This window comes from Mytilus californianus, unplaced genomic scaffold, assembly GCF_021869535.1.
Source record: "Mytilus californianus isolate M0D057914Y unplaced genomic scaffold, xbMytCali1.0.p SCAF_1, whole genome shotgun sequence".
NCBI classification, from domain to species: domain Eukaryota; kingdom Metazoa; phylum Mollusca; class Bivalvia; order Mytilida; family Mytilidae; genus Mytilus; species Mytilus californianus.
This window is the reverse complement of record NW_026262581.1, coordinates 106,825,062-106,844,761: the sequence shown is the minus strand read 5'-3', so window position 1 is coordinate 106,844,761 and position 19,700 is coordinate 106,825,062. Positions and strand designations below refer to the sequence as shown.

At 31.3% G+C, this 19,700-nt stretch overlaps 2 protein-coding genes across 3 annotated transcripts in view; one reads left to right on the top strand and one right to left on the bottom strand.

Annotated features, from left to right (window-relative positions):
• The window catches only part of LOC127729043 (putative helicase MOV-10), a 43,656-nt gene extending 36,820 nt beyond the window's left edge, over nucleotides 1-6,836 (top strand). Inside the window, exon 17 of the mRNA XM_052236669.1 lies at nucleotides 5,980-6,836. Coding sequence (XP_052092629.1) covers nucleotides 5,980-6,053 — 74 coding nt within the window. The 3' untranslated portion in view covers nucleotides 6,054-6,836. The remainder of the gene's footprint in view (nucleotides 1-5,979) is intronic.
• LOC127729108 (TBC1 domain family member 25-like) overlaps nucleotides 1-19,700 on the bottom strand; it is a 447,590-nt gene that overhangs the window by 196,176 nt on the left and 231,714 nt on the right. The window lies entirely within an intron of this gene.

Genomic DNA, 19,700 nt, shown 5'->3' with positions numbered 1-19,700 from the left:
ACAGTATGGCACATTAGATTTGTAAAATCTTTGATCACATTTATTTATTTGTTATGCCAAATCTAACAGTGTATTTAGATTTTTAATTTTGGGTCCAGTTTTCAAATTGGTCTACATTAATGTCCAAAGGGTCCAAAATTAAACTTTGTTTGATTTTAGCAAAAATTGAATATATGAGGTTCTTTGATATGCTGAATCTAAACATGTATTTAGATTTTTGATTTTTGGCCCAGTTTTCAAGTTGGTCCAAATTGGGGTCCAAAATTAAACTTTGTTTGATTTCAACAAAAATTGAATATATGGGGTTCTTTGATATGCTGAATCTAACCATGTATTTAGATTTTTTATTTGTGGACCCCGTTATCTAATTGGTTCATATTGAGGTCAAAAGGGTCCAAAATTAAACTTTGTTTGATTTCATCTAAAATTGAATTATTGGGGTTCTTTGATATTCCAAATCTAACCGTGTATTTAGGTTTTTAATTTTGGGTCCTGTTTTTTAAATTGGTCTACATTGAGGTCCAAAGGGTCCAAAATTAAACTTAGTTTGATTTTAACAAAAATTGAATTCTTGGGGTTCTTTGATTTGCTGAATCTAAACATGTGTTTAGATTTTTGATTATGGGCCCAGTTTTCAAGTTGGTCCAAGATAGGGTCCAGTATTTAAACTTTGTTTGATTTCAACAAAAATTGAATATATGGGGTTCTTTGATATGCTGAATCTAAACATGTATTTAGATTTTTGATTATGGGCCCAGTTTTCAAGTTGATCCAAATTGGGGTCCAAAATTAAACTTTGTTTGATTTCAACAAAAATTGAATATATGAGGTTCTTTGATATGCTGAATCTAACCATGTATTTAGATTTTTTATTTGTAGGCCCCGCTATCAAATTGGTTCATATTGAGGTCAAAAGGGTCCAAAATTAAACTTTGTTTGATTTCATCGAAAATTGAATTATTGGGGTTCTTTGATATGCCAAATCTAACCGTGTTTTTAGATTTTTAATTTGGGTCCCGTTTTTTAAATTGGTCTTCATTGAGGTCCAAAGGGTCCAAAATTAAACTTAGTTTGATTTTAACAAAAATTGAATTCTTGGGGTTCTTTGATATGCTGAATCTAAACATGTGTTTAGATTTTTGATTATGGGCCCAGTTTTCAAGTTGGTCCAAGTTGGGGTCCAAAATTAAACTTTTTTTGATTTCAACAAAAATTGAATATATGGGGTTCTTTGATATGCTGAATCTAACCATGAATTTAGAATTTTTATTTGTGGGCCCCGCTATCAAATTGGTTCATATTGAGGTCAAAAGGGTCCAAAATTAAACTTTGTTTGATTTCATCAAAAATTGAATTATTGGGGTTCTTTGATATTCCAAATCTAACCGTGTATTTAGATTTTTAATTTTAAGTCCCGTTTTTTAAATTGGTCTACATTAAGGTCCAAAGGGTCCAAAATTAAACTTAGTTTGATTTTAGCAAAAATTGAATTCTTGGGGTTCTTTGATATGCTGAATCTAAACATGTGTTTAGATTTTTGATTATGGGCCCAGTTTTCAAGTTTGTCCAAGTTGGGGTCCAAAATTAAACTTTGTTTGATTTTAACAAAAATTGAATATATGGGGTTCTTTGATATGCTGAATCTAACCATGTATTTAGATTTTGGACATTGGACCATAATAGGTAAATTAAAAAAATTCAAGTTCTTAGACCACATTCTTTCTGTGTCAGAAACCTATGCTGTGTCAAATATTTAATAACAATCCAAATTCAGAGCTGTATCAAGCTTGAATGTTGTGTCCATACTTGCCCCAACTGTTCAGGGTTCGACCTCTGTGGTCGTATCAAGCTGCGCCCCAGCGAAGCATTTTATTCCATTTGTAAAGGGGCATAACTCTAGGATGGTAAAAATGACGCCACCAAAATTCAAACTTGATCTGTGTTTTGTGGTACTAAGCATTGTGTATAAGTTTAATTTTGGTTGAGGCAAACTTAAGTTAGAGAATGGAAAAGTAAAATTCAACAATTATTCCATTTGTAAAGGGACATAACTCTAAAACAGTATAAGTGACGCCACCAAAATTCAAACTTGATCTGTGTTTTGTGGTAATAAGCATTGTGCACAAGTTTCATAACATTTGGTTGAGGCAAACTAAAGTTAGAAAACGGAAAACCAATTGCGGGACGTAAGGACGGACATACAGACGGACAAGGGTAAAACTTAATGCCCCCTCCGCTAAGTCGGGGGCACAAAAAGATTCAGATTATCAAAAATATGTATATAAATATGACTGATGAAAAATTTAAAAAGGTAGTAATAAAGGTTTTAAGAGAAAAATCGCCAGAACCACTTTTTTTGAACTAGTACATGTGTGCACATTTGCGCAGTTGTGAAAAGTAATTATTCGTCCAAATTCTCCAAAAATGCTAAAATTATCATTGATACCTTTATCTAACATTCATTTGAAGTATTTTCTTGCAGAAATAACGTGGAAAGAGCTACTTAAACTCAATTGTGCTTCGTAAACTTACACAAATTTACGTATCTGTCTCTGGTCTGTGTTTTACCATTGTCAAGTCAATATCTGGTATTACTGTGACTTGACTATAGGTGTTGCTGTTTACTCTTACCTATTGTTCAACCAGATTGTAAAATTGACAATACAATTGGGACATTTAAATTGACCAGTTGGTATTGTTAAGAGTTGACAATCATTTACAGTCTACCTTGATGCTGTCCCATCACTTTACCTGTTCAATTGTTACTGTTTTGAAAAACTTATCCATGTGGTATTTAGGTTTCAAGTTTTATCTTTGTGAAATAACATAACATGCCTACAGTATAAATAAGTACATATATGAAAAAAGCTAGAATATGGCCACAATATGCAAAATTATTCCATGTTATAATATTTGGTAAAGACTGCAGATTTTTTTTAATATTATTTCCCCATGTTTTTCTTTAGAGAATCCTAAAATAAGTAAAGGGAATACACAATGTAAGTACAGTCTTTTTCATTGAAATGAATGTATTCCTTGAAGTAATTGGCCATACAATTTCCAAAAAAACACAATTTGAAGAAAAAGGAGAGATTTTTATTTTACTGTCATTTCAAATTTCAAGAGTAAGCAAGCCAGAACAAGAATATATATATGGTTTTTTTTGCAGAGTATTAACTTGCATGTCATATAATGCACTACATTTCCTCTTAATGTTTTCATATTCAAATACTATGATTGCTTGGATTTCTTTCATATCGTTGAAAAGACCTCTTTTTTCTCATTCGCTCTTTCTAATGGGAGATAACTCAAAAGATTTATTTTTTACTTTCGTGGAAATCTTAATTATTTCATAATTTCCATAATTTTCCAGTATTAAAAAACACCAGAACAAATGTGTGCATTCCTTCGTTTAGACATTTGTTCAATACTTATTGTCATGAGCCTTATACAAAGTGTTCATGCCTAGTGAAATATCAAAAATAATAGTTATGAATAAACTGGTTTATTTATGTATTTATTGACACTGATATTTGATATCCCATCCAGTATTCCAGTTTTCACTATTTGAAGTAATACTATTTGAAGTAATTTTTGAACTATATTCCTAATTCTATTAACTTTTTGGAATATTTTCTTACATTTTTCACTATATCACTAGATTTTTTTCTATTTCCACAGTATTCTGTTTAACTTCCCATGATATATATATCCCAATAAAACAGACGCAGAGTCTTTATATTAGATCCAGAATTTTGTAATTTTTGATCATTTCCAATGTCACATTTAAAATAATTATCCTCACTTTACAAATTTTTTGGAATATTTTATTTATATATTACACTGTATCACTTGATTTGACTATATCCACAGTGTTCAGGTTTTATTTCATTTCCCATGATAAATGTCCCAATTTAACAATATTAGATCCAGAATTTTATAATGATTATTTCCAATATCCCATTAAAAATTGTTATCCTCACGTAATGATTTTTTTGGAATATTTTACTTTTATTATTCACTTTATCACTTAAGATTTGACTATATCCACTGTATTCACATTTTATTTCATTTCCATGATATATATCCTATTTAAACAGGTGAATCATCTTCATATTAGATCCAGAATTTTATAATGATTATTTCCAAAATCACATTTAAACATTTAAAGACACTGAAACATATTGGTTGAACTTATTTCTCCTACTTGCATTCAAGTTTTGAATTTTTTTTAACTTTTAGATTAACTAAATCCATCTTATAAAAAGTGAATTTCCTTGAGTGAACAGTTTTTTATGCACAAAAATCCTAATAGATATCAAAGAAAAACACTGCAAGTATACTCCAAAATTATTTTGGCTTTTACATGTACATCATCATGTGAAAGCCACATAAAACATTTTGAATGAATTATTTCCTCCTTGGTACATTCATGACAATCCATTCAAAGTCACATTTTACTTGTAAGAAGCAAAATTAAATGCATCTAAGAATTGAATTCAAATAAAATAAATCCCAATATTTTATGCAAATTGATTTCAATGGATTTCAAACACTGCGAATAAAAATCCAAAATGAAAAATTTGAAGGGACATATGAAGAAACACATAACATATCCATCTGAAAACTGAAACTGAAAACACCTGAATAGCTATTTCTTGTTTCATTGACAACTGGACAATACTATGTATAAGGGTTACAGCTGATTTCAATGAGTGTGTAGGAAAAGGTAATATCTTTTGGTTAGCTTGCTTGCTAGCTGAACCGTGAAGTCATTATTAGGTTAGGTAAACTACCCTCCTTTTTGAGTAGACTAGTCCGACAGACAGATAGAATTGGTTACCTGTGGGATTAGTCTACTCATAAAGGAGGGTAGTTTACCTAACCTAATAATTACTTCACGGTTCAGCTAGCAAGCAAGCTAACCAAAGATATCACCTTTTCCTACACACTAATTGAAATCGGCTGTAAAAGTTTAAAGATTCATTTATTATATAAAAACAGTTTTAATTTTCATACATATTAAAATGCAGTTCCGAAAATCTTTGACTGATTTAAATTATTGGGTCAAAATTAGATTAATCATCTATATTGGGGACTTAAAACAATGAAAACCAATAATATTTTCTTCCCTATCAATTTTATAATAGAATAACCCTAGGTGAAGAAAAACTTCAGGAGAAAAGCATGCTATAAGGTTGGGTTAGGTGAATAAAAATCAGTACAGGTAGCATTAAGGTAGACTCAACTCTTAACAACACCAACTGGTCAATTTAAATGTCTCAATTGTATTGTCAATTTTACAATCTGGTTGAACAATAGGTAAAGGTAAACAGCAACACCCATAGTCAAGTCACAGTAGGAAAATGTGCTTTTTAAAAAACGAAAGTAAAGTTTTTGACAACATAATTTTGCACAAATTAAGATTCTAAGGCAGATATTAGTACGCTAATGTTGCACACTTCAAAAGATGCACTGTCAATTTAACAGTTTACGTCAGAACATCGAATTTATATCAAAAATCAAGTTAAATATCGTTTTTATGTCAATCATTTTTTATGATGCCCAACTGATTACCATGATTGCTTTTAATACTAAGTCTTAAGGGATTAAATTCGGGATACAACAAAAAAATCCGGCTGGCTCAAATATTTTTTGGATCTACCCCGGTAGTGTTATTGGAATATGAATTATTATGTTATATGTTAACTTGATTATGAAGTAAGTGAATTTAGCATTTTTAATCTATATAGAGTTTTACAATTTTTTGGAAAAACAATGAAAGGTGAGTAGGAACTTGGTGTATTTTTAATATTCAACATTTTATTAATGTTTACTTCACTTGGAACTTTAACAAAGTAACTTCTGCATATATATTTAGTTGGAATATCTTCAATACATGCACATCAGAGAAAATAATGAAACTCATTTCCAACAGCTTGTTAATCGAAATTACAAAATCTTTCATCTCTTTTGCAGCCTCAGGACAAGCAGTTATTGATGTTGAAGAATTTAGTAAATTTAACGACCAGCCATGGCGTTCTGATTTGTAGGCTGGAAATGAGGAAATCAATATGATTGTTGAAATTTGAAGAACAGAACAGATAAGAAAGAAAAAAACAAATAACACATGCAAATGAATACTACACTCAAAAATAGACATGTATGCAAATAAGTTAAAAGTTGCAAATGAAATTATGAGAAGAAAATAGCTATTTCAATTATATTATATATTTTACAACTGAAAAATTGGTAAATCTGCTTTCTTAATTTTGTAGTTAGTGATTCTTTTTTTTTATATAGGTTTAATTCAAATGATTTGTTTGGTCAAATTTATGTACAGTTTTAAAGTTATGTTATAAGTTTTAAAGTCACCAAGTGGTATTAGTAGAACTAGTTCTTCTAAGATTTGAAAACTAAGTGGTCTTTCAATGATGTAGTTCTTTTATGTTATTTTTTTATTTGTTTAGTGCAAATAATATGTGTTAGCATTTTCCTAGGTGTTAATTAACTGACTGTATTTGTATTTGAGCAAGTTATGGCTGTGAGCAGGAGACACATTCCCTGTTGACACACCCAGCCTTGCTCCTTTTGTGATTCCCTCAGTTTCTGTTTGTTACCTTGATTTGTCTCTTCGTAATCGATTGAAAAGATTTGAATATCTCTAAACAATTGTCACCTTAATTTATGACAAAATTCTTAGTACATGAAGTAGTAAAGACTTTAAAAAAAAAAAGCCAAAAAACCTAGTCACTTGAAAAAAGGAAGAACAAAATTTCACAAAAATAAGAGATATATATATGAAAAACAACTTCGTTAACCTTTCTGTACTGAGGTTTAATGGGATGCAAATTGAACTGAAAAATGATACATTTTAAAATAACTGTAAATATATATGTACTTTGTCTATATTGTTAAATAAGATATATATCATCATGGACATAAACTTTTTATAACAGAGCTGAAAAAGTCTTTTGAGGCATCAAACACATTTTGTCTCACATGCAATGTTGGATTGCTGTCTTGTTGACATTTACTCATATCTTTTATTAATTATTTTTAATCAAATTTGAAATTTTGAAAGTATCAGGATTTTTAAATCAAAAATATATTACTACATATAGTAACAACAACATAGGAATTAACAGCTTGAAAAACCTCTCTCCCAATTTGTTGTTTACTTTTATACTTAAACTGATTTAAGTTTTTGTCATTAATTTTAATCCAATTAATTCAGTGCATGCTGATCTTAATAACATCTCTGTGTAATATGCTTTATATTGTAACTTATTTTGCAAGTTAAATTTTTAATGATTTCTTGTATCTGAAATTTTTTAGATACTACTGTGACTTGACTGTAAGTATTGCTCTCCACCAACTGCAACTTATTCAAAATTATGACCAAATTGCAATTTGTTTTATAAAACCAAACTGTTCAACTGGTCAGAAATTTGAACAAACTGCTGTAGAAATCCACAGTCAAGTCATGAAAGTGCAAGGTGATAAAATAAAGCATACTTACAATCCTATAAGACTTTAATTCCACTTCAATGTTATTTTGAAAAATCAGTCTAACAGTTTGTATAGAAATTGTATTGTTATTGTCATGCAAAAGGTGATAGGTAGTAATTTTGAATTGCTATGAAAATTCCAAACTAAGCTTTCATACAATTTTTCTTTCGAAAAGTCTTCTATATTCATAAGAATCAATCATCATTTGAATTAAAACATCTTATATTCAGTAAAATATTTGTGAAGTAACAATATGTTGTTAGGAAGTTTCCATGGGAGATAATCAATTTTTCTTTCGAAAAGTCTTCTATAATCAGAAGAATAATGTTTTAGGTTATCTCCCATGGAAACTTACTAACAACATATTGTAATTTCACATATATTTTACTGAATATAAAATGTTTTGATTCAAATGATGTCTGATTCTTATGAATATAGAAGACTTTTTGAAAGAAAATTTGTATAAAAGCTTAGTTTGGACATTTTTATAGCTATTCAAAATTACTGCCTATCACCTTTAGCATGACAATAACAATAAAATTTCTATACAAACTGTTAGACTGATTTTTTCATAATAACATTGAAGTCACTGGTGTTAAACTGATAATCGTAACTGGAATTACGACGATCCCAATATGGCGACAGCAGAAATAGGTAAAATCTTTTCAGTCATTTTTGTCAAATGTAGCCCGTTGTTGTCAAGAGTTACTCAGCTGCAAGGTTTTTCTATACCATTACATCATATTTGAATCGTAACGGTGCACTATAATTGTCTAAGCGCTTAGAAAATTGCCGTCGAAACATTGGGGATGATAATCGTAATTCGATGGCATTTTTCTTGTTTGATAATCGTAATTTCTTTATGCGATAATAGTAACTGAAAAATAATAAATGTGTCTTCCAGCTTGTCAATGGTATTTTGTGTGTGAAAACGGCAATGTCCAGTTAAACGATGACATTAACGCGCAAAATAAAAAAATAATGAAGAAACTTACAGGTTAATATTTAGGACAAATTTACTTACATGTATATATATCTCGATTTATAACTGACAACAATATACATGTACCTGTTAAAGATATGGAAAATGAAGCAGCTTTCGAGTCATTTATTGTGGTAAATAGATAATTTATATTCATTCAAAGTTTCAATGTTGTTTTCGCGTTTAGGTTTTTTTTTTTTTGGAAGTTGGGAAAGGGTGGGGGGTGAGTATTAGCATTATCCCATATCCCAAAAGTGCAATCCTTTCAAATGAAAGTCCCGTATACCACATTTCAATATGCCATATGTTTTGCCTCAAATATTGCATATATCCAATCGACTTTTAAATCAATAAAAAGGGCAAGTTAACCTCCCCTATCTCAATATTTCCTATACCACGGGGGTGGCTGTGGGTTACTTCCTATATAAATATATAAGTTATAATATGGATCAGATTTCTGGTCTTCGGCAATATATGAAAGGGGATATTTTTTTTAAATTTCAGCAGCACGCCAGAAGTGACACCACCCCTTCCCCTGTGCCTTATACAGACCTCATTTATCATAAGATCGCTGTCAGTTTTGAGTTCTCTGTTGTTTATATTCGGGGATGGGTCCACAAATAATGTAAAAGGGAAATGGGGGGGTGGTGCTATAAACTGAACGTTTATACTAAATTTCTGCGAGAAATGAACAAAATTTTCCATCAGTTACTTAACTGCATTATTGGATTTAACAGTTGATACTTTGATTTGTGGATATGAGTTTTCATTTTGCCCTTTTCCTTATATTTCAATAGAAATACATATAGTTTAATTTTGGAGTGAAATGTATCCCGGTTAAAATAGCCGTTCATATTTTTCAAGTGAATTCACTTTTGTTCTGTTTTACACTGTTATTTTATATGATTTTAAAAATTAAATTCAAATATTTTGATTAAATATCCATGTATTTTAGGACGTTTCTTTAAACAGGGTGGATGGTCAAGGATCTAGAATAGTTACCAGTTTATTGTTACTATTGTTTATTGTTACTTGTGTTTATTGTTCCTTGTGTTTATTGTTACTTGTGTTTATTGTTACTTGTGTTTATTGTTTTTATTAGCCTTAGCTAAATGGCGCGTATAGTCTTGCGAAGCATTTGAAGGACTGAAAAAAAAACACAAATATATATTATATATATATGTGTATTGGTCCTCAGAAGGCATAATATGTAGATCATCACAGTCGAAACTGGTTTAATTACAAAGACTTTAATAGATAATCAAACAAATATTTTGTGTTTCAGAAAAATGCATGACAATTATGAAAGGCTAATTTTTGTTTTCATTTGATAGAAAAGTACTAAGTATATGGTAATTATGCAAGTACAAAAAATGTTCTTTGTTACCTTCAATCATGATTTTGTTTTCTCTACAATAACTTCCATGCATATGTATGCAGCATATTTTTCATATACCAAGTATCTATGATTTCTTGAATCAGTTTGTTTCTGATATGGCGGAATATGCGCTATGATTTCTTAAAGTTGCAGTCATTCTTTGAATAAATATAGCTTGTAAGGTAATTTAAGGCCACATCAATTTGATTTCTTGATCTTCGGGCTTTTGGCCAAACTATTAAAGAACACAAATCCATGTTTGCCAATGAACTCCACGTCACCATGTGATTAACTCCATAACACACAAAGCATTCCAAATTTTCTCTACTCTTATATTATCATTAAACGTTTTAAGGATGTCATATTATTAGAATGCCAAACTAAATTGGTGTTGTTAAAATTTATAGTTATTTTCTGAGATATCGAAATGTCAGTGACGGTCATGAAGTAGCCAAGCATTTTTATAGTATTTATGGGCTATACAATTTTTTACACATTCAAAAAGGTGTGACATTTGTTTTCAAGTCCGTATTTAAATAGAATACCAAACAATATGTCTTTTTAACTCTAAACGTGAAGAGATCATGATGACATTTTTTAAAATTTTCTCCCATATTTTGTGACGGTCCTAGTTCCTGGAGTTTTCAGTATTTTAACATAGTTCGTGTTTCCCCATTTACAAATTTATTGAAGCTGGTCCCCTTCCAATTTTATTATATATATACTAGTATGTAGCTGTTTACATTAGAACTGTTAATCATATATGCACAAAAAGAAATGTCATAAGATGTGGGAACGTTTTCGTGATTAATTCATCACCATATTTTCATCATATGCTATTAGATAGACGTTTTTCGTGTCAATACCAATCAAACACTATCCAGTTACGATTATCTTCTTATTTATTAATACCGAAATTACGATTATCATTTTTGCGAGTTACGATTATCGTCCCGAATTTTTCGACGGCAATTTTCTAAGCGCTTAGACAATTATAGTGCACCGTTACGATTCAAATATGATGTAATGGTATAGAAAAACCTTGCAGCTGAGTAACTCTTGACAACAACGGGCTACATTTGACAAAAATGACTGAAAAGATTTTACCTATTTCTGCCGTCGCCATATTGGGATCGTCGTAATTCCAGTTACGATTATCAGTTTAACACCAGTGGAAGTGGAATTAAAGTCTTACAGGATTTTAAGTATGCTTTATTTTATCACCTTGCACTTTCATGACTTGACTGTGGTTTACTACAATAGTTTGTTCAAATATCTGACCAGTTGAACAGTTTGGTTTTATAAAACAGATTGCAATTTGGTCAGAATTTTGAATAAGTTGCAATAGGTGGAGAGCAACACTAACAGTCAAGTCACAGTAATAATATTGTGTTAGTGAACCTCTGAAATGAGTGTTTTCCCTACACTATTATAATATGTTATCTTCCTCTTTAGGGCTATTCCAAAAAAAAGTGCTTAGTTGGTTGCAACTTCATTCTTTGTTTGGGGTACTATCAACAGAATTTTAATTGTTTTCTGTAATGTAAAAACAACAGTGAAACTTATGAAATAACCCCCACCTCCAATCAAGGTTAAAACAAATTATGTGGAATTCCCTCCCTCCCAGGAATTAGTTTCTGGAAAAGCCCTTAGTCCGTTTTCACAATATAAACCACAATGATATATTTTACTGAATTAATTGTAACTACCAATTTGATTATAAAAAGGAGAGTGATTATTTTTGTTATCCATGTTAAATATTTTTTTATTGTATTATTCATTTTAAAGATGTTTTATTCAAATTATTTTTGTATGATAAAAAAACATTTTGTTTCATATTTTTTTTTTACACCTGTTCATATTTAACCACTATTTTATGTGCGATAAGAGAAGTTTTATGGTTTTATGATATTTTGCATTTAATTTTCCTTGTTAATATATTTTGCTCTTATTCTAATAATGTATTCATTGTGAATTTTTAAACCACACATAAAATACTTTGTAATTTAGAAAACATTGCTTAAAATATTAGACTTACTGTAATGACTGTCAGAGTTACATAGAGTGGACAATTCACTGTTTATTTATACTGAATTAAGCATTAGATATTTTGTAGTTTGGAGACAACAGTATTGTATTTGAAGATTTGTAGGCATCAGTTTGGTGGTGATAAATTGAATTTATTTTCGATCTTCAAATACAGAACTTTTATCAAGTCTAATCCAACTGGAAAAAACCTGCTTAATCATAGATTTTAAAAACAATTACATGACATCTGCTACTGTGAGCATAATTTCAGACTGTCAAATGTAAATTGATGCCTTAATATTTGCAACATTTTCAAGTCAAAATGAACTGCAAAAGAGTTACCAATCTATGTACTTTTTAGTGCGTTTATTTATTCAAAGCTGTTATTTCATATTACTGCAGGTTTACAGGTCTCAATCTAGATGGTGAAATAAACAAAAAAATTTCCTCTTTGTGTCCACTCCTAACATTGTAGGTCATCTGGTCTAATTTGTGTCCACTCCTAACATTGTAGGTCATCTGGTCCAATTTGTGTCCACTCCTAACATTGTAGGTCATCTGGTTCAATTTGTGTCCACTCCTAACATTGTAGGTCATCTGGTCCAATTTGTGTCCACTCCTAACATTGTAGGTCATCAGGTCCAATTTGTGTCCACTCCTTACATTGGAGGTCATCTGGTCCAATTTGTATCCACTCCTAGCATTGTAGATCATCTGGTCCAATTTGTGTCCACTCCTAACATTGTAGGTCATCTGGTCCAATTTGTGTCATTGCCATCATTTGGTTTTGAATGTCATTCATTAACATTTTTGTTTTGAAACTTCTCAGCAAATGCAAACCAAATTTGGCAGCAATATGTTACTGAGGGCTCTCTGTTAAAAAAAGCATGTTATTATTCAAAACTCATGTGAAAATTGTTTTGGAGACCCTCTACAAATCTTCCTGCTTTTAGAATGATTTGATAACCGTTAAAGACGTAATTCATATACAAATTAAGATTTTCATTGTCTTCTCTGAAAGTACTGGGTCAGTCTGAAAGCAAACTTGACAGAAGTTACGCATGAAAGATTATGTACAAAGAACTCAATTAGAAAAAGACACCTACTACATAAATGATGATTAGAAACCCTTTACATAAATCTATCCTTTTGTGATAATTGAAATAAAAAACTTAAATAGCTTTTAAAAGCTTGGAGAGGGAAACAGGTTTGATGTAGGCTCTAGTTTTTTTATCAAGCTTGAGAGGGATTTTAATTGTTTTGTGCAGATAGTGATAGAAGATGAGCTTACAGATGTATATAACCCTTTACAGATAACTATGTGTACTGTTTAATTTTAGAATTTAAAAGTTATCTGAATAAACTTATGTCGATTGATTACAAATATCTATGATGTAAAAACTGAGTATAAAGTCTTTGAACAGTATTAATCAGAAAACAAGTTATCAGTGACAGTTGTTATTTTAACTTAATATAGGGTGCAGCTGCCACCAGATATTATTAACTGACAAAACTTCTCTAAGACAGTTGTACTTTTAGAATATGTTCAGGTTACATAAAATGTTAAAATATTGAACAAAATCTATTGGTAGATATTATATTAGTATGAAGTTCAGAAGTCAGTAGCTCCATTAATTAGGGTAATTATACTTCATTTTTTAATCATTTAAAATTTTAACTTTAAATTGATAATAATTTTAATGACTATAATATACTCATTTTTGTACTGAAAAAAACCAGCAAGGTCCAAATGAAAGTTTTGAAGTGAGCAGTCTATAAACAGAACTTTCTGTTTCACTTTATTTAACTAACTCTGATGTATAAGATGTGAGCTACTGACTTGGAAAGAATGCAAGTTTAACAAACAAAAGCATATGTGCAGTGATGTAAATGTTCTGTACAAAAAGATCTTACTGATAGAAAAGTAAGTCATGTATAGATATGTACTCACGATATTGTAAGAGACATATCAATGAATTGCTAGTTGTATATGAATTACACACTATCGCAAGTATTGCAAGTAAATGATGTACAAATAGAACATATAAAATGTTCATATGGCATTGTTTGTTAAGATTGAATGATAACAAGTTAGATGTATAATAAGTATGCAGGTTTGGAAGTTTGTAAAGATGTTCAGTTCACACATTAACAAATTTTCTGCAATACTTTATAAGTTCTTGAGGAGTGTCTATCCCAGTAATGCATGCACAAAAATATTTGGGAAACTCCAATATTTCTATATTAATATTAAAACATGCACCTTAAATAAACATTTGGAAAAATAATTAACAATTCTAAATATTCGTTTTAAATTGAATTCTTGAGACTTTATTTTTCTGCCAAATATTAGATTATTAGCAGCATGTATCTACAAAATCAGTTTTATCACAGATAAAAGATTTTTATAACAGTAATTTGTCCCTACATTTATAATTAAAAGGAAAGTATTTTGTATAACAATATCTGTGTGGAAATGCAGATTGTTACTTTTAGTATCTTCATATTTAGTTGTGTTTAAGAAAATAATATTCACTGTTTCAGTAATTTCCAGATGACTTATTTCTGCCCAAAATTAGGTAGTTACTGTGCTGGCCCAAATTTGCATTAGAATGAAATTTATTGTAATATTATTACATACTACAGCAAAGCTTGTTATGGTATAATATCTAATATTTGTTGCCATTCCAGGGTTGTCTATAATGTGCTGACATCAAAAGTAAGCCGCACACAACCAGATTTTAAACCATGTTTAAAGTCTGTTATGCTTTTCTTACAATTAACAGTAACAATATTTCTTAAGGTTGTACTTAGGTGAGGTTTAGGAATTTGTGTCAGATGTTCGAACTCCTTGGTTTTTTTCCTACGATACAGGGTAAAATATTTTGCCCCATAACACCCATTTTTCATCCATATAAGACTTCAATAGCTCATAAAAGATCATTTACCAAAACTTAAGCAGATTCTAGATTTCTTTTCTTTTGATTTGAGACCCGAATAATACACGTACCAATCAGCTGGTACCAATGCAAATATAAGGTAAAAGTCCAAGTCAGCCTTTTCCCGCCATTTTTTAAAACTCAAATATCTCGAAAAGGAGCTCCATAACCTATCAATATTTTTAGCTTATTTTGTTCCTTTACTAATGCTCTTCCGACTTATAGTATCAATTTTAAATTCTAGATTTTTTTAATTTCACCTAAGTGCATCCTTAGGTTAATAATTCTGATATTGTTTCTTATCATAAAGTTGATTTTTTTGCATTTTTAAAACATTGCATTTTGTTCATTCAAGCTTTGTAAGTTTATAAGCATCTATTTTTTTATGGACCAAATTAAACTATTTTTATGTTGCATGAAATTGTTTGTGGGACCATTCCAATTGACTGGTCTCTGTGATTTTGTTGTTTTGTTTTTGTTTTAGTATAGCATGCGTGAAAAATAAAAATCTTGTCAGAAAAGATGTGTGTTTTAATTGAAAATAATGTTAGTTTGTTCTGATGATGTACTGTTACACCACTGTCCCATGTAAGGGGGTGGGTTTTTAACCCGCCACATTCTGTATGTTCCTGTCTTAAGTCAGTTGCCGGTAATTTAGTGGTTGTGGTTTGTTGCTGTATATTATATTTGTTTTTTCTTTTATTGGTCCGTTAAGCAACAAACAATCAATCAATCTTTTATTGGTCTGTACATAAATTCTGCCGTTTTCTGGTTTGAATTGTTTTACATTTGTCATTTGGGGGCCTTTTATAGCTTACTATGCAGTATGGGTTTTGCTTATTGTTGAAGGCTGCACAGTGACCTATGGCTGTTAACTTCTACATCAATTGGTCTCTGGCGGAGAGTTGTCTCATTGGCAATAATACCACATCTTTTTATTTTCATAATTAGGACATTCCTAGTAAAGTTGAAATGTTTTATAGAGGTGATGCAAGAAAAGAGGAATGGTCAACCATGACAATGTGATATGCAGCTCCTAAAAAAAGACAACAAAGAGACTATCTTCTGATATTGTATAGATATTAAAATATTAGCTAACCCAAAATAGCAAGTCGCAGGAAAATAAATATTTTTCAATGCAAAATAATCATAACTACATGTACTTGGAAAATCTTTTAACAACCCAAAAGTACCATAAATCCAGCATGAATACATTAATTTATATAATTATTTTAATTTTGTCCCATGTTGCAGAATGCAAGACATAGGGATTACTATCTGACTATAGAGGCGGCGTAAACTATTTGTATAAAGCTTTATATTTCAGAAGGTAAAAGACCTTGATGCTTCATACCTTGTATGCAGATGCCTTATCTTACGAAGTTTCCCTCTGGTCATATGTCCATGGTCGTTGACCTAATTTTCATGAATCAGTGACTGCTTGAAAAAAATGTATAATAGAGAAACAAAGGATATGGGGTATCCATCCATGACACAAAATCAGATAAATGCACAGCAAAAAATAAACAACACAAAAAGCAAAGGAAGAGCGCTTTTATTGCTTTTCTTCATCTCAAAGTCACAGTGAGGGCTTCAACACAGAGCTTAAAAACTCTCATGTAACTGCAAGTTTAAGACAGCCCCTGGCAGCAGTTTGAGCGGAATTCTTTGTAAAATAATTTGGGTATACTTTGTAAGATATAACCCCACCAAATCAGGCCCAGTCAAAAAGAACATACTGGAAAGTTATACATATTTAAACAAAATAGTTCCTACTCATAGGTGTAAATATCAAACTATGTAGAATATATTTTGGTAATTTAGTCATCAAATGAAAGGTGAAGGAATGGTGATCCTTGTAAAACACCTTTTAACTGATAAAAAGGAGGGCATGTATTGACTGTTTCTCAGATATAAAGTACCTGATTTGGAATATCCCAAGTTCCGGTAACCAATACGGTCTGATGTGTAAATAATGGTATATAGACAGCCCCCCCCCCCCCCCCAAATAAATGCTTGAAATTGAAAAATTTAACATAGAAAGTGATGCTGGCCAAGGATAGGTGGTGTGCGTCTTTTTAAATTTTAGTACACAGACTGGCCTAAAATTGAGAGAATGATGTGGCACACATGAGAGAAGTTATCTCGGATAAATACACCATAACTTTATAAATACAAAAGAGCATACACCTCAAGCACGGGAAAACTTTCTACGGCCTCCACACAGCACGAGATACAAACTCCATTAATATAATAGAAAAACAAAGGATATGGGGTATCCATCCATGACACAAAATCAGTACATGCACAGCAAATAAAAAAGAAAAAAAAAGCAAAGGGACAGCGCATAAGGTTCCTGTGGACACTTTGGCTAAAATGGCTGTGTTTTCTCCTCAAAATTTACTCTGAGTACAGATTAACCTGTGCATCTGGAAAAGTTTTAAGGCATAGCATTCCCTAGATAAATAGAATTCAAATGCATTTTAAATTTTAGAAAATTTAAAACTTAACTGGATTTTGCTGTGCACTTTTTTTTCGTCCCTGGAGTAAAGTAAAGCAGTCAAGATATTTCAGTGTGTACACTCTTGTTAATCTATAAACATGATCAAGGTTGTCCCTTTTCAGACAAGAAATCACACAGATTCATCTTAAAATAGTACCCCCCTGCCCTTAAATCTTTGCTTGAACACTGATAAATGCTTATATTTTTGTCCTTTCATGTCTCATACTTGTGAAAAATCATCTTGATTATAGCTCCCTCCAGACCATAAACTTTTGTTGACATGAGAAAATGATTAGCTCTTGCACATTGACATTCCAACATTTATTTTAAGAAGACTGTTGTAGCAGTTGTTTAGACTAAAAGCAACTGCTCGTTTTGAATAATGGATTAAAAATTCCTTGTGATTAAAAATTAAGATTCATCAACACATATGGCATAGCTTCCAAGTGATCTATACAGACTCATGTGAGCATCTTGTTGGTTATTTGTGTTGTCCTATTGACTTATACCAAACTTTATTTCATAATTTACTTAAGTCAATTGAATACCATATACCTCATTTAGTTTGCCCAATAACCCATTTCATGTTCCTGTCTCAAGTTATGTAACTCATCAGTAGTTGTCCTATATCTGATCTTAATGTTCTATGTTATTATACCCCACGCAAATTTTTGCGTCGGGTATAATGTTTTTGACCCGTCCGTTCCTCTGTCCGTCTGTCAGTCAGTCAGTCCTGTTCTTGTCATCGCAACTCCTCTGAAACCACACAACAGAATTTCATGAAAATTTGTAGATAATAAGGACATACTATGTAGATGTGCATATCGACAGGAAATTATGATTCAATTTTTTTTCCAGGAGTTATGCCCCTTTGAACTTATTGGCCTCAATATACTAGTCCGTCAGTCCTGTTCTTGTCATCGTAGATGTGCATATCGACAGGAAATTATGATTCAATTTTTTTCTAGGAGTTATGCCCCTTTGAACTTATTGGCCTCAATATACTACAGTCCGTCAGTCCTGTTCTTCTCATCGCAACTCCTCTGAAACCACACCATAGAATTTCATGAAACTTTGTAGACAATAAGGACATAATATGTAAATGTGCATATCCACAAGAAATTTTTATCAATTGACTTTTGTAGGAGTTATGAGTCTATGACACTTAGGCATCTCATGAGATTTTGTTTGCTCAGTGTCAATGTGGGGGCGTGGGGTATGTGAGCGTGCTCACAAAGGTTCTTTAATTTGGAGAATTGCCTATTGGGTGCTGATTGCAGACCTTTGATTGTGTCTGTTAGATTAATCACAACTCTTATAGACAGGACTATTGTGAGCTCTTCATGTTGGAAAGACACCTATCTATTACTGAAGACTGTATATTACCCTCTACATGTCTTTTGGTTGGTTTTGTCATTTGGTTGCGACATAAACCCAGATCTCCTTTTTTTATATTCATGCTTCATAAAATCACCTTTAAATTGTGAAATAAACTGTTGACACAGAGATTTGTCTCGCCTTTTTGTTATTTTGATAGTAAAATGCAAATGTTGAAATTAAAATAGCAATACTGTAACATGTAAGTCAAGCAAAATATTCAGTCAATAAACCATGACTTAAGGTACAGAGCCAAACAATTTCCATGGAAATGAGATGTGCCAATGCTAATACATATGCATACCAAATAACATTAACCTACCACTAGTAGTTCCCCATAAACTGACTGATTTTTATAGTTTGTTCTTATGTTGTGCTGTTGCACCACTGTCCCAGGTTAGGGGGAGGGTTGAGTGCTGACAAACATGTTTAACACCGCCACATTCTTTATGTGCCTGTCCCAAGTCAGGAGCCTGTAGTTCAGTGGTTGTCGTTGGTTCGTGTCTGTCATATTTGTTTTTCGTAAATTGTTTTGTTATAAATCATGCTGTTAGTTTTCTCAATTGAATTAATTCATATTTTTCATGTCAGGGTCTTTTATAGCTGCCTATATGGAATGGGTTTTTCTCATAGTTGAAGGCCGTACTGTTGCCTATAATTGCTTAAATCCACTTCATTTGAACTTTGGTGGATAGTTGTCTCATTGGCAATCATACCACATCTCCTTATTTTTATACCAATCACAAACCAAAACAGGTAAATTAAGCAAATGTTCAAATTCAACAGACCATGATTGAGAGGGCGGGGTCACATAATCTCTATGGAAATGAGATGTGCTAATGCTAATTCAACTGCATACCAAATATCATTGACCTACCACTAATGGTTCCCCATAAACTGACCTAATCACAAACTTATACTTTGTTGATGACACCACCGCCGCCTGAAACAGCACACGTCTCGCTTTTTGACTCCATCAAG